The 16,041-nt window shown below is 49.5% G+C and overlaps 1 protein-coding gene across 1 annotated transcript in view; it reads left to right on the forward strand.

Moving 5' to 3' along the window:
- PHLPP2 (PH domain and leucine rich repeat protein phosphatase 2) overlaps positions 1-16,041 on the forward strand; it is a 152,819-nt gene that overhangs the window by 113,190 nt on the left and 23,588 nt on the right. Inside the window, exons 16-18 of the mRNA XM_074969029.1 lie at positions 135-245; positions 893-1,087; positions 1,533-1,764. Of these exons, the coding sequence (XP_074825130.1) occupies positions 135-245; positions 893-1,087; positions 1,533-1,764 (538 nt within the window). The remainder of the gene's footprint in view (positions 1-134; positions 246-892; positions 1,088-1,532; positions 1,765-16,041) is intronic.

Consider the following 16,041-nt stretch of genomic DNA (forward strand, 5'->3'; position numbering starts at 1 on the left):
CCAAGGGGCTGCTTTTTAGGAACTCTAGATTGGTAGGGTGAACTAGCCTTTACCCCTAATGCTTATATGGAGATGCCCCAGGCTGTTGTGCAGTCTGTGGGAGCAGAATGACCTTTGTGGTGCTCTCTCTGCAGTCACATTGCCACCCTGAAGATTGATGCCAAGCCCTCCCTCACGGCAGACTCAGTACTCTCCTCTACGCTCTGGAATCATGGGTTAGCCGAGATGGCCGGCCAGAGGAATAAGTGAGTATTATTTCCTGATGTGGGGCTCACACATAGATCCTGAGACACCCACTCTGTTCTGGGGCTAGGGGCAGCATACACTGCTGAATGACCATCCAGCATATCAAACCCTGGTGTCCTCGGGAGCTAGCCAGCCTTCTGTGGCTTCCTGGATCATTTGCCTTCTCCTGGCAACTGGGACCTCCCTTCCCCACTCCCTTCCTTGACTAAAGTCCACATGCTCTGGGACACTGAGGGCCTCTGCCCCCCATCCCTGGGTAGAGCTGCCTTTGCTCTCCCCGTGTGTGTGTGTGCACACAGAAACCACTAGGTAGAACTACCTCTGCATTCCCCATGCAGACTCTGCATGTTCCCCCTATGCTGGCAAGGAAGTATGGCCCCACTGGTCTGGACACTAGCCTTGGACTTGAGAAACCTGAATTTATGTCCCAGCTCCATCGCACATTTTGTATGTGACCTTAGGCAGGTCACTTAGCCTCTCTTTGCCTCAGTTCCCAATACGTACAATGAGATAATAGCACTGCCCTACTTCACAGGGGCATGTGAGGAGAAATAGTTTGGAGATTGTGAATCACTCAGATACTATGGTAATGAGGCCATATAAGTACCTCATATAGATTCAAGCTGCTTTTACCCTCCCCCTGTAGGCTCTGTGTGTCGGCCCTGGCTCTGGGGAGCTTTGCAGACAGTGTGGAAGCTGTGTACGGCATGTTTGACGGTGACAGGAATGAGGAGCTGCCCCGTCTCCTGCAATGCACTATGGCAGACGTGCTACTGGAGGAGGTGCAGCAGTCGAACATAGACTCTGTGTTCATGTCTAACACCTTCCTGGTCTCCCACAGGTAGGCCAGCAGGTGCTGGGGGCACTTGTTGAAACTGGTCAGACTGATGCATGGAGATGTGAGAAGGGCACAGGAGAGATGCTCTCCCAGTGCAGGGTAGGGAGGCTGCACCTGTGAGCAAGGATTTGTTTGTTCCTGCAGTTTGATAAATGGGTGAGAAATGTGGGGAGGAGGCTCAAGTGGGTGGCTGGTTTGTTGAGGGAGAGGGGGCCTTCTTGCATCGATGGGAGAGAGGGAATCTCACTTGTTGATACAGGATCGAGTGTGGATGGTCTCTGCAGGGTGTTCAGCTGCATCTCTCCCAATGGGTAGGGCTTGGGGTCACGGATATATACATCACTCTGATACCTAGCACTCTGTGTATGAAGGAGAGACACAGGCCAGTTTGTTAAGTACCTGTCATTGGAAGCTTTGTTCTTTTCATACTGTCTCTTCTTTCCAATAGGAAGCTGGGGATGGCTGGCCAGAAGCTGGGCTCCTCTGCTGTCCTCTGCTATATTCGACATGATGCTACTGACCTGGCTGGCAGCTTCACTCTGACATTGGCCAATGTGGGCACATGCCAAGCCATTCTGTGCCGCAGTGGAAAACCCCTGCCTCTTTCCAAAGTCTTCAGCCTGGAACAATATCCTGAGGAGGCCAGGAGAGTCAAGGAGCAAAAAGCCATCATAACAGAGGTCAGTTCTGCCTTTCTGCAGCTCAGCTTTCATCCTGTAATATGGGTTTAATAACAGCACCAGTCTCTAACCTGCTGCAGAGGACATCACAGCAGAGTCTACAGAGATAAATATTTGCATCTCTTTTGTCTCTGCTCCTTCCCAGCTCTGTTCCTGCTGCTGGTGGGACATTTAGCATTGAGCAGTCTTGAAATGCCATGCTGAACAAACAGCTGGGCATATCTGGGAGGGTGAGGGATAGGTATGGGAAGTCAGCATATCTAAAACCCCACATGCCAGAACAAACTGCCAGCTGATGTGCGTTGTCTCCCTGAGGCTCATGGTGAAGATCCTGACCTAAGCAAAGGGCCATTCACTTAGTGAAACAAATGAGCTGTTTCAACTCTTCACTCCCTCTAGCATGGGGCCACATGGATGGGGATAGATTTTAAAATTGTCATTTTCTGGGCTAAAAGTTAGGATGATTTGAATCTAGTGCAGCAGGGCTCTGACTGACTATATTATGTGTGTGCGGGAGGAGGGGTCGCATCTTATTCTGAAACATCTATTCTTCTTTGAGTGATGGTCCCTATGTGGATTCCAGTCGCGGGTGCATATGCATGCCATGTGCTGGAGCTGAAACTGTTCATAGTAGTGTCTGTCAACCCGAATGTGTGTCAACCTCATGGTGTGTCCAAGGCTTTAAGAAGCTGTGCAGATCGATGCCGCTCCAGTGCCCTCTTACTGCCGCATGGACAGAGTCGGAACCCCCATTCCTCGGTGATCGTAAGCTTGTTTCGAGTTCTCTAGTTCTTGCGGTATATAGTTATTCATAGAGTAATTGTCCATCCTCGTTTTTCCTGTCCCTTAGTTGTTAGTAGTCAGTTGGAATAAAAATCCAAGACTTTCCCCTTGGTGGGACTCTCTTCCCAGCGAGGGCACTATGCCCAGACAAGCAGGGTTTGAGTACTGTGCTTCCTTCCCTCACCCATTCTCGGTGAGCAAAGAACATGAACGATACCTGTACTGTCTTGACAAAGCTCACATCGCTGCACACTGCTTTATCTGCTTCTCCTTCCCACCCCAAACTCAGGAAGCTTATGAGATTTGCCTCCATAAATTCCTGATGGAGGAGACTATGTGCCCTCGTGCACCACAGAAACCAGCACCAGTGTATCTGTTTGATAGCCACTCTGCACCAGCGGCCAGCCCTACTTCCAGTCCATCCTGCCGGGCACCGGTGGCACTGCCACATCCAACTAAGCACCGTGTGCATAAAAAGCACACCATGGGCACAAGCACAGCATTTCCTCCCCAAGCCGTGGCAGGTCAGATGAGAAGTCTCACACCAAAGATGAGGCTCCCCCTGCGAAGAAGTCTCATTCTGAGCATAAATCCCAACACCATGCTCCAGCAATGATGACCTCGGCCCCAGTACCAGCCCTGCAGCCTTTGCCTCCATGGCCATCTAGTCTGCTGGGACCATCTGGTATCTCCTGCCTGGTCCCATGCATCCCAGGATGCCTGTCTCCCTTGACTCCTACGACTGAGCTGATGCTGCCATTTGCTGGCTCTCCGCCGCACTGCCGACCACCCACGGTCCTCCATTCCTACTTGAGGAGCCTCTCTTATTGATGAACTGCCCTCCATTGCTTCCCACTGCTCTGATGGTCTCGGACACTTTGCCGATCCGTAGTTCACCTACCCAGAAGGGACCACCAGTTCCGAGCGACCCTTATGCTTGGCCCTATTGAGCAGCTTGGGACCCATAGCGCACTGTATGCACTGCCACCACTCTCCATCTGCTACCACCGCCTATGACTCCCCTTTGGATGCCCCTGTTCCACCGGATCCACTTGCACCATTGGCACTGCTGGAACAGTTGGCCCCACCAGTCTCCACTGGCACTGCCTCCTCTCCTGATGATGTGCCCATACCTCTGTCTCTCTCCTTCAGATGATCATGCTAAGTATCAAGCCCTCCTTCATCATATGGCCACTGCCCTCAAACTTCCTGTGGAGGACATGCAGGATCCTCAAGACCAGTTCATGGATATTCTGCAGCCTCCAAGCCCCACTCGTACGGCCCTAATGCCATCCTTCAACCTGCACAAGCAGTCGGGCACACACCGGCTTCCTGTATGTCTACTCTAATGTGAGCTGAATGCTGCTATTTCATGCCGGCCAAGGGTATGGACTTCCTTTTCCAGCACCCCGCTCCAAATTCCCTGGTATTCCAGGCAGCTATGGAGCGTGCCCACCAACAACACCTTCGCTCCACTCCCCCTCCTTCCCCGACTAGGCAGGCAAAAAGCTTGGCATTGTCGAGCGTAAGGTTTACTCCTCTGCGGGCCTCCAATTTTGTATAGCCAGTTACCAAGCCATTCTGGCCAAATATGACTCCCGCTCCTATGCCAAACTGGCACAATTCAGGGACTTTCTTCCCCCAGACAAGCAACAGGACTTCCAGTCACTCATAGACGAGGGCATGTTGGTCACCAAAGTCGCACTTCAGGCTGCAGTGAACACTGCAGATACCACCTCCCGGATCGCTGGCCTCTGTGATGGTGCTCCACCATGACTCATGGCTAAATTGCAGCCCCCAGAAGGAGATCCGGACAACTGTTGAAGATCTCCCCTTCCGTAATAACAGACTTTTCAGCAACAGGAGGGATGAGTCCCTTCACTCCCTGAAAGACTCCCGAGCCACCCTCCAGTCCCTGGGCCTCTATACCCTGGCCCCAACTCGTTGACAAAACTGGTCCTCCTTCTGCCCCTGCCCCCGACAAACTTACCAGCCTTATGCACAGTGCCAGTCTGAACTACCCCATCGCTGTCCATGCTCTCAATGCCTGCAACAATCTTTTGCCTCTAACTCGGCTGTCTCCATGTTCACCCACTGTACCCCCAGACACAACTTTTGACTCCTTCGCAGAGAACCACGAACCTTCCTCCATTCCGCTGGTTATACTCCACATCATCTTTGGCGACTGCCTTGCCCTATTCGCCTGCAGCTGGAGCAAGGTTACTACCAACCAATGGGTGCTTGATGTCATTCACCACAGCTACCTAATAAAGTTCTTTCTTTCCCTCCTCGCCACCCTCCCCATGGTCACCCTTTGGACCCCTCCCCATACTACCCCCTCCAACAGGAAGTGGACGCCCTCCTCCACAAGGGCGCCACAGAGCAAGTACCACAATGCTATCGTGGCCATGGCTTTTACTCCGCCTATTTCCTCATACCGAAGAAAGGGGGTGGTATCTGCTGTAACTGGGTCAGACCAGACCGCTACAGGAGAGACAGGTATATTAGCCCCAGGATAAGCAGGTCCGTTTTCCCTTGGTAGCTGAACAGGGGTTACTCTAGGTTAATTAGGACACTTGGGGTCAATCAAGGGCCTGCCCAGAACCTGTTAAGAGCCTCCCCTCCAGCCAGATAGGGGTGTGCGATAGGAGCTGTGGGAGGAAGGCGAGCTACTGGAGAGCTGGGCGGTGCAGACACTGACAAGCACCAGGAAAGAAACCACGCAGGTACAGAGGCAAAGGGTGGGAGAATCCCTGCCCAATGGGGCGGACGGCCCTTCTGGGCCCCCGAGGTCTGAGGGAAGAGACTCCGCCAGAGGGGAGAGACTGAACCAAGTGTCTGGTCTGTTGCCACCACGCCCACAGGGGCTACCAGAAACTGAGAGGCTCCTCTTCCCCTCTCCCCATCAAGGAGGCCAGAGGGGAACACTGCTCTGGCAGGGTGTGGACAGCAAGCCCAGGGGCATGGGGAAAATTCTGAGGGAAGGAGGAATACCCCAGCCCGCCGTTAAATGGAAGCGTGGGACCCACTGAGGTGGAGAAGAAGCTCTGTCACGCAGCCCTATCCTGGAGCTCTGCTTACTCAACAGATTTATCTGCAAGTTCCGCTTCCGGAGGGACACATAAGAATGGCCATACTGGGTCAGACCAAAGGTCCATCTAGCCCAGTTTCCTGTCTTCCGACAGTGGCCAATGCCAGGTGTTCCAGAGGGAATGAACAGAACACATAATCATCAAATGATCCATTCCCTGTCTCCCATTCCTAGCTTCTGGCAAAGAGAGGCTAGGGACACCATCCTTGCCTATCCTGGCTAATAGCCATTGATGGACCCATCCTCCATGAACTTATCTAGTTCTTCCCCTGATACTTCTGTGTCTTCCCAGGGGAGCCTGGTTCACAGCTTTTGATATGAAGGCTGCCTGTTTTCATATCGACATTCATCCTGCCCACAGTAAATTTCTCCGCTTCGTGGTAGGCTAGTCACACTACCAGTTCAGAGCCCTTCCCATAGCTACTGCCCCCCCAAATCTTTACCAAGGTCTTCGTCATCCTAGCGGCATATATGTGCCGCCTGGGACATTCCCTCTCTCCCTACCCCGCTGTCTGGCTTCTCGTTGCACTCTCCTGAACTCGTCTCCTTGCCACTATCCAAACTGGACAAGCTCGGCATCTGCATCAATGAAGACAAATCAATACTTACTCCCACTCACAACCTCATCTTCATAGGGGCATCTCAACTCTGTCGCAGTCCATGCCTTTCTACAGTCAGACTGTTTCGCTGCCCTCACTACTCTCATTGCACGCATTCGCCATTGACCTCACACGTGCATCCGACAGTGCCTCTCGCTCTTTAGCTACATGGTGACCTGCACCATTGTGACACCCTTCACACGCCTTCACATGCACTGCCTCCAACTCTGGCTCCAGTTGATTTACAACACACAGAGGGACCCTCTCTCCAAGCTGGTTCTCTTCCCCCGCTTCCATCCTGGTCTCCCTCACTTGGTGGTGCAACCCGTCCTAACGGGCATCCCTTTCACACCTCCGGTGCCATGCACCACCCTGACCACCATTATCTTCCTGGCAGGATGGGGAGCACATGGGGAGGGCCACATGGCCAAGGGCCTCTGGTTACCCAGGGTAGCCAGAATGCACATCAGTGTTCTTGAACTCCGAGCCATCCACCTAGCCTGCCGTGCACTTCTACTATTCCTCCACTTCCACCATGTCCAACTGCTCTCCGACAACATGGCAACAGTCGTATGTATCAACAAACAGGGCAGGGCCTGCTCCCCCTTCCTCTGTATGGCTGCCATTCTCCTTTGGAATTGGTGCCTCAAACACAGGATCGCGCTCCATGCCACGCATCTTCCCGGCATGAGCAACTCCTTCGTGGATAGCCTCAGTTGCTCCTTCTCCTAGTTCTACAGTTTCATATTTCAGTTCCTTCAGAACTCCTGGGTGAATACCATCTGGTCCTGGTGCCTTAGTACTGTTTAATTTATCAGTTTGTTCTAAAGTCTCCTCAACATGGGGCAGTTCATCAGATTTGTCACCTAAAAAGAATGGCTCAGGTGTGAACCCACTGATTCAGCTGTAGTCACCTCTTGGACCAGATCCTGTGTGCCACTTAGGACTAAATCAAGAATTGCCTCTCCCTTGTGGGTTCCAGGGCTAGCTGGGTCCCACTGCCTTCCTGCTGCGGCTGGGCAGCTGCTCAGGGTCCCACTGCCTTCCTGCCGCGGCTGGGCAGGTGCGTGGTGTCCCCCCACCAGGTTGGGTGCTGGGAGCTGCAAGGGTGGGGCTGGCTGCGAGCTCCAGCCCCAGGGCAGAAAATGTCATGGAGGTCAATGAAAGTCACAGATTCCATGACTTCTGTATCCTCCATGACATAATCATAGCCTTACCTATTATATCAATATTCTCATTTAATAACAGGCATTCAAGTTCACCCATCTTAGTATTTAGACTTCTTGCATTTGTGTACAACCACTTATAAAATTTGTCAATACTTAGTAGTCTGCCTTCATGTCATGTAATTAAATGAGAATCTTTTTCTTTTGACTGTTCCTTTTCTGTTCCTACCTGTTCTTTATCATAGTATCATAGAAGATGAGGGTTGGAAGAGACCTCAGGAGGTCATCTAGTTCAACCCCCTGCTCAAAGTAGGACCAACCCCAGCTAAATCATCCCAGCCAGGGCTTTGTCAAGCCGGGCCTTAAAAACCTCTAAGGATGGGGATTCCACCACCTCCCTAGGTAACCCATTCCAACGCTTCACCACCCTCCTAGTCAAATAGTTTTTCCTAATATCCAACCTAGACCTCCCCCACTGCACCTTGAGACCATTGCTCCTTGTTCTGTCATCTGCCACCACTGAGAACAGCCTAGCTCCATCCTCTTTGGAACCCCCGTTCAGGTAGTTGAAGGCTGCTGTCAAATCCCCCCTCACTCTTCTCTTCTGCAGACTAAATAACCCCAGTTCCCCCAGCCTCTCCTCAACTTCTATCCTCTCCTCTTTACTATGATATAAAGTATCCCCTTGAATAAATCCTCCCCTAAGGGACATGTCTGTCCAAACCATGTGCACTTCCGCACCTGCCAGATTTTCCCCAGCCTTTAGTTTAAAAACTCCTCTGTGACCTATTTACAATCTAGGTCCATTTTGGTTTAGGTGGAGCCCATTCTTCCTGTATAGGTTCCTTTTTTTCCAAAAAGTTTGATGATACCATTATGGGATATTTTGTCCAGTTCTCTTGTCTACACTTAAAAAAATATGATGGCAAGTGGAAAGGGCTTAGAAAAGAGCTACACAAATTATTTGAGGTTTGGCACACCTGCCTTATAGGAAGAAACTAAAGAAGCTCAATCTATGAAGTTTATCTAAGAGAAGGTTAAGAGGTGACTTAGTCATTGTCTATAAGTACCTACAAGGGGAAGAGATTTGTGATAGTAGATGTCTCTTTAATTTAGCAGAAAAAGGTGTAACAAAATCCAGTGGGTGGAAGCTGAAGCTAGACAAATTCAGTCTAGAAATGAGGTGCAAGTTTTTATCAGTGAGGGTACTTAACCATGGGAACAACTTACCAAATGGTGTGGTGGATTCTCCATCACCTGCAGTCTTTAAACCAAGACTGGATAATTTTCTGAAAGAGATGCTCTAGCTCAACCAAAAGTTATTGACTTGCTGCAGGAATCACTGGGTGAAATGTGCTGGTCTGTGTTAAGCAGCTGGTCAGACTGGATGATCAGAGTCGTCCTCTCTGACCTTAGAATCTATAAAGGTTTTCCCCCGCCATTTACTCCTCCATGATGTGGCAAGACCGCCTGTAGGAAGGGAGTATGTTTCCTGCCAGCAAGGGGCCAGTTAATGCCACTTGTGGTTATGTGTCACAGTTTCAGGGCAACTGCACTTGTATTGTCCCTCTGTGGTCCACCAAGTGCACCCATTTTATGCTTCTGGCTCCCAACCATCATCTCTTTTGGGTGGAGATCTGCATCTCACTCCCTCCTGACCAGGGATTTTAAGGTTCTACAGCTCCCTGCCTTACACTGTGGTATCCTCAGCAAGCCAGACTGCCTAAAAAGGTCATCAGCTGGGCTTTGCTTTCTTTCCAAGGGCTATGGTCAGTGTATTGTCCATGGTTATAAGATACCACACAGCTCTGTCTAAGAAAGCCCATTTATTCAAAGAAAAGCATTACAGAGAAAATGTATAAAAACAATAAAAGAACTTACACATGCTAACCAGAGGTCACCCCAACTCTGACTTAGGGTCTTGGTAGGTTTCGGTTCTTCAAAACCCATCATTGGGTTTCCCCCATGGTTACATATTCATCCCTTTTAGATCTGGAACCAGAACAAAGGCAGCTGTTTCTTTATACATCTCTGGGCTTTGATCTTGGCCTTCTATGAAAGGTAGTCAGCAGATAATGACCTTCTTCTCAGGGCGTAGCTTCAAAAAGCTGGGTTTTTGTCTAACCAGAGTTGGGGAATTTGCATTAACTTCTCTCTAAGGATTCCACAAAAAAGTCACTTAACACTTACTGTCCCAAAAGTCCATACTTATCTGGCACATTTCAATATAGTCTTTGAGCTCCCAGGTCTTGCATCTATCACATCTTCTCCCCCCCCCCCCCCCCCCCCCCCCCCCCCCAGAGGTGAGGTACAGTCCCGGTCCACAATAATACGTAAACTTCATACAATAAAGTATTAAGGATATTGCAGGACATTGTCACACTATGTATAACGGTCTGCTAGGAGCGGGACTGAGACCCACTTCCCATAGACCACAAACCGTCCACCCGATAGGTATACACTAATAGATTATAAAGCCAGAAGGTTTCAGAGTGGTAGCCATGCTAGTCTGTATCAGCAAAAATAATGAGTCCTTGTGGCACATTAGAGACTAACTAATTTATTTGGGCATAAGCTTTCATGGGTTAGAATCCACTTCATCAGATGCATGGAGTGCAAATGCAGGAGTGGTATAAGGGACCATTGTAATCATCTAGTCTGATCTGCATAACTCAGGCCATGGGACTATGCGAATTATTTCCTGTTTGCACTAAAGCATATTTCTTAGAAAAACATCCAGTCTTGATTTAAAAATTACCAGTGATGGAAAATCCACCACAACTCTAGATAAATTGTTCCAATGGTTAAGTAACCTCACTTTGCCTATAAATATAAGCCTCATTTCCAGCCTAAATATGTCTAGCTCAACTTCCAACCATTGAATACTGTTATATTTTCTCTCCTAGACTGAAGAACCCTCTGTTATCAAATTTTCTTCTCTGTATAGGAACATATAGACTGTGGTCAAGTCATCCCTTAACCTTCTCTTTAAGCTAAACAGATTGCGCTCCTTGAGTCTGTCACTATAAGACAGATTTTCTCATTTTTTAATCATTCTCATGGCTCTTCTCTGAACCCTCTTCAACTGATCAACATCCTGCTTGAACTGTGAACAGCAGAACTGGACACAGTATTCCAACAATGGTTGCACGTGTGCCAAATACTGAGGTAATACAATTTCCTTACTCCTGCTTGATATTCCCCTGTTTATACATCTAATTATTGCATTAGCCCATTTGAAAACAGCATCACATGGGGAGCTCATGTACAGTTGATTATCTACCATGACCCCCAAATCTTTTTCAGAGTTACTGCTTTGCAGGATAGAATCCCCATCCTGTCAGTATGGCCTGCATTCTGTGTTTGTAGGTGTATGACTGTGTTTAAGTGTGGCCAAATGCAGAGGCGACACGCAACTCTTGATGGTGGCGGGGTGCACAATTTAAGGGGGTGGGGCACTTGACCACCCCACGTGTCATCTCTGTCCCCTTTCCCACTCCCCTCCCCGGGCCTCCCGCTCCAAGCCAGCACCACCTTGTCCCCACACCCCTCACAGCTCCTTCCCCACTTCCTCCATTCCCTCCCTGCCACGGGCGCAGCACAGGTCAGTGGCCTCCAGACACCTACTGCCAAGCAGGTAACTGTGGTTGCGGATGAGGAAGATATGGGACTCAATGGGCTTCCCTGTGCCCCTTCTGGCGAAGCTGCACTGCCAGCCCCATCTCTCTTCCCTGCTCTGGGACCCTTCTAGTAGGGTTCAGCAGGTGCGTGGTGCCAATGCCTTTCCCAGGCATATTACCCTCAGCTGTGCTCATCCTAACTCCCACCCTGGCAGAAATCTGGGGGGCATATGACTCTGTGTGCCCCCATGCTTCGCTTCTGGCCAAATGTATGTTGTTTGCTTGCGCCCATTTTATGAAGCTATCTAGATTATTCTGTATCAGTGACCTGTCCTCTTCATTATTTACGACTCTCCAATCTTTGTGTCATCTGCAAACTTTTATCAGTAATGATTTCTTTTTCTTGTAGGTCATTGATAAAAATGTCAAATAGAATAGGGCCAAGAGCCAATCCCTGCAGAACCCCACTAAAACACAGCTGCTCAGTTATGGTTTCCTGTTTACAATTATGTTTTGAGACCTATCGCCAGTTTTTAATTCATTTAATGTATGCCATGTTGATTTTATATTCTAGTTTTTTCAAAATGTTGTGGGGTACCAAGTCAGGTGTCTTGCAGACATCTCAGGGCTTGTCTACATGAACTTTTAGTTCTCCTTCAAACGACTGTGCACATATATGTTCCCCTAGGTGGCCTCTGCTCTCCTTGTGTTCTCAGACAAAAGTATAAAGGGGTGGGTCTGCCCCCCTCCCTCTCAGTTCCTTCATTTTGCACATGGCAAGAAGTTGTGCTCCCCGTAGCATTTGCTTCAGTTAGCCAGTGTTTCAGAACTGGTTTAGTGTGTATTGTTGTGGTAGTATTTTGTGTAATACAGTTAGTTTAGGTGGCATTTAATAGTTACCTGGAGAATTTATTATGCAGAAATCCCCAGGTTTTAAGAAATGTGCCACATGTCAGGGTGTTATGCCTATCTGTGACAAGGATAAGAGCTGCTTGATTTGTCGTGGTGAGGGCCATGTGAGAGACAAATGCCCTACTTGTACATCCTTCCCCACCAGGACTAAAAACAGAGGGATTTATGCCTCAAAGTTCACCTCATGAAAGAGGTGATGTGTCCTGTGTCAAAACAGAGGCCTGACTGGGAGAGATAGTGGGTTCAGAATCCACAAGGAGTGCCTTCCAGCTGTCCCTGATTCGAGGCACAAGTCTGGTGAGAAATATCTCTTTGCCCTCACTGTCAGCTTCTTCAAAGCGCTCCAAGCATTCCAATGCTGACAAGTGGGCAAAGTCTTGGAGTTCTCCTAGAAAGACTGCTAGTAAGTCCTCCAGTACTGGTTCAAGACATCACAAATCTAGAAACTCACCAGCTCTGTCCAAGGCAGCACCATTGACTCCAACTCTTTCAGGACTGTTGAGGCTGGTGTCTTCAGTCCTTCATCTTTCCAGCTGATCCAGTCTACCTCAGTGCTGCTGGCTCTGTGGACACCCATATATGCACTCTTAACCTGTTGCCAGAGCTGTCCCATCCATAGGATGGACTGGGGCAGCCGTCCCAGGCCCCACGCTTTTGGGGGCCCTGTGCTTTGGGACATGAGGTCCAGGGTGGCCTGGGGAGCTAGTGGGGGGCCTGGCACCGGCAGCAGCAAGCAACCCAGCCTGCTCCGCCTCGCTGGCTCCTGGCGTCACTCGGGGGTGGGGGTTTGGGGAAAGGGGTGGGATGGGGGCAGGGCAGGAGTGGGAAGAGGCGGGGTGGGAGTTTGGGGGAACGGGTGGAGTGGGGCGGGACCTGGGTCTTGCCCCCCTCCTAGGGACGACCCTGCCTGTTGCAGTGCCCTCTACTCTGCAGGTGTTCTTGCTGGCAAGGGATCTTCTCTGTCTTCCCCTGCCAGACTCTCCTTTGCTGCAGGGGGCTCTGCTTAAAGGCAGCTCCAGTATTGCTCTGTCAGTATTCTCAACACCATTGCACACAATGCCCCCAATAAACTTGCAGTCATCAGCACTGCTGGCTCACTCAGCACCACAGGAGCTTTTAGTCATCAGCACTGTTGAGACGCTCCACTCAGCCAATGCACTTCGGGGCCATTAGCACTGTTGGCTCCATCAAATACAATACTGTTTCTCTGCCTGTTATGCTGGCACTTATCACTTCATCTGCGTTCTGGCCACCTTGACCCTCAGTTTTGTTGGATCGCAGTGTTTCTCCCATACCCAGACCACCTTGAACTACAACGGGCACTGCTCCTCCCTATTCCGAAGAAACCTATATTTATTCCTCAGACTCTGAAAGGGAGGAACCTGTATCACTTTTAAGATCTTTTAGATCACCTTATAGGCCTTCTGCCATGGTTACGGGATCTAAGGACCAGGACTAGGTTTCTTATAAGCAGGCTTCAGCAGGATGTCTCTCACTGTGGATGGCTCGCACTGTGCAGTATCTTTCATGGCCTTAGTGGTCTTGGGCTGCTCTGAGAGATTCTAGGCCTCCATCACGCTCATGCTTTAGGAGAAAGTTGTCTCCTCCTCCCCCGTGCAGGAAACCTCTACCCAGGATTCTACTACCATCTCTCCACCCACTGAGTTGGACCCCATGGACTCCTTTTCAATAGGACTCCCTTTGAACTGATGGGTACAACCTCACACTTGCTTATTGTCTATGAAGGCAGCATTTCTGGTGGCAGTCACTTTCACAAGGAGGGTTTTAAAACTTCAGGAGCTCCTGTGTGACCACAATATTCCATACAGACAAGGTTTCCCTTAGGCTATACCCTAACTTTATGCTTAAAGTAGTGTCATCTTTCCAGCTGAACCAAACTATTCATCTTCTGGTGTTTTCCCCCAAAACTGCATTCTTCCAGAGTTGACAAGTCTTTGTACTTTGGACATTCTTAGAGCTTTGGCATTCTGCCTGAACCAAACTAGGTTCTTCAGAACCTCTCCCAGGCTTTTTGTAGCCTACAGTGAGAGTGTTAAGGGTCAATCAGTGTAACCTCAGCAAATCTCAAATTGGATTTCTGACTGCATTAATCCTCTTGCTAATGTCTCTCCTCCACCGTGAATAACAGCTCACTCAACCAACTCAGTTCACTTCATCAGCCTTTGAACAATGTCTCAATAGCAGATACCTACAAAGCAGCAAAATGGTCCTCTGTACATACCTTTTCCGGACATTACACCATCACTCAAGCCTCTTGTGATGATGCCAACTTTGGCAAGCCTGTGTTACAATCTGTGTTCACGTGATCTGAAGTCACTCCACCTGTACAGGAACTTCGGATGAGTCACCTGCAGTGGATTGTATGTGTGCACAGTCACTCAAAGGAGAAAAAATGGTTAGCTCCCTGTGCAGTAATTGCTGCAGTTCTTTGAGTAGTATCGCTATGGGTGCGCCGCTGTAGGTGTGTGTGTGCCTGCCACGAGACTAGCCAGTGTGTGTGGGCATTTCTCCCTCAGTTCTTTCTCAACCACCCTATGCTAGAGAGGGAGCTGAGAGCTGTCTGTTCACGGATCGTTAACTCCTGATAGTTCTGCAAATTTTTTTCCTGCTTTGAAGCCCCTTTCTTTTAGTATTTGTTTGCTTTTTAGTTGCCCGTGCCAAAAAAAAAAAAAGAGAGAGAGAGAAAAGAAAACAACAATAAGATCTCGCCTCCCGCCAGCCCCGGCACGGGGGACCCCTGGACAAGGATAAGGATATGCTTGGCTTCAAAAAGTGTCTTAGCTGCAAAGATTTCATTCCAGTAACGGACGGACACTTGCAGTGTATTCACTGCCTCAGAGAGAAGCACAATCCACAAAAGAGTGGTTGGTGACAGCAGCTAAAACCCAGGTTCAGGAAGTACAGAGAGTTAAGGCTAAGGGTATGTCTACACTATGAAATTAGGTTGAATTTATAGAAGTCGGTTTTTTAGAAATCGTTTTTATATAGTCCATAGTGTGTGTCCCCACACAAAATGCTCTAAGTGCATTAAGTGCATTAACTCGGCGGAGTTCTTCCACAGTACCGAGGCTAGCATCGACTTCCGGAGCATTGCACTGTGGGTAGCTATCCCACAGTTCCCGCAGTCTCCGCCACCCATTGGAATTCTGGGTTGAGATCCCAATGCCTAATGAGGCAAAAACATTGTCGTGGGTGGTTCTGGGTACATGTCGTCAGGCCCTCCATGAAAACAATGGCAGACAATCGTTTTGTGCCTCTTTCCTGGGTTAGCTGTGCAGATGCCATACCATGGCAAGCATGGAGCCCGCTCAGCTCACTGTGACCGTACGTGTCCTTGGTGCTGGCAGACGTGGTACTGCATTGCTACAAAGCAACAGCTCATTGCCTTGTGGCAGCAGACGGTGCAATAGGCCTGATAACCATCGTCATCATGTCCTAGGTGCTCTTGGCCACCTCAGTGAGGTCGGTCAGGAGCGCTTGGGCAGAATTGGGAACAGGGACATAAATAGGAGTGACTCAACCAGGTCATTCTCTTTAGTCCTGCTGGCAGTTGTATTGCGTCGTCTTCTGCCGAGCAGCCAGGAGATGAGGATGACTAGCAGTCCTGCTGCATCGTCTGCTGCCAGCCTAAGATGTAAAAGATAGATGGAGTGGATCAAAACAAGAAATAGACCAGATTTGTTTTGTATTCATTTGCTCCCCCCTCCCTCCCTCCGTGAAATCAACAGTCGACAATCATTTCGGTGAGGTCTGTCAGGGGCACCTTGAAAAGTTAATGGAGATTCAGTCCTGCCTGAAATACTGGGGGGAGGGATAGCTCAGTGGGTTGAGCATTGGCCTGCTAAACCCCAGGTTTTGAGTTCAATCCTTAAGGGGTCCATTCTGTGTGACGGTTGTTTTTGTTTCTCCTTGATGTAAAGCCACCCCCTTTGCTGATTTTAATTCCCTGTAAGCCAACCCTGTAAGCCATGTCGTCAGTCGCCCCTCCCTCCGTCAGAGCAATGGCAGACCATCGTTCCGCGCCTTTTTTCCATGCAGATGCCATACCATGGCAAGCATGTGCCCGCTCAGATCACTTTGGCAAT

The sequence above is a fragment of the Natator depressus genome, chromosome 12 (genome assembly GCF_965152275.1).
Source record: "Natator depressus isolate rNatDep1 chromosome 12, rNatDep2.hap1, whole genome shotgun sequence".
In the NCBI taxonomy this organism is placed as follows: Eukaryota; Metazoa; Chordata; order Testudines; family Cheloniidae; genus Natator; species Natator depressus.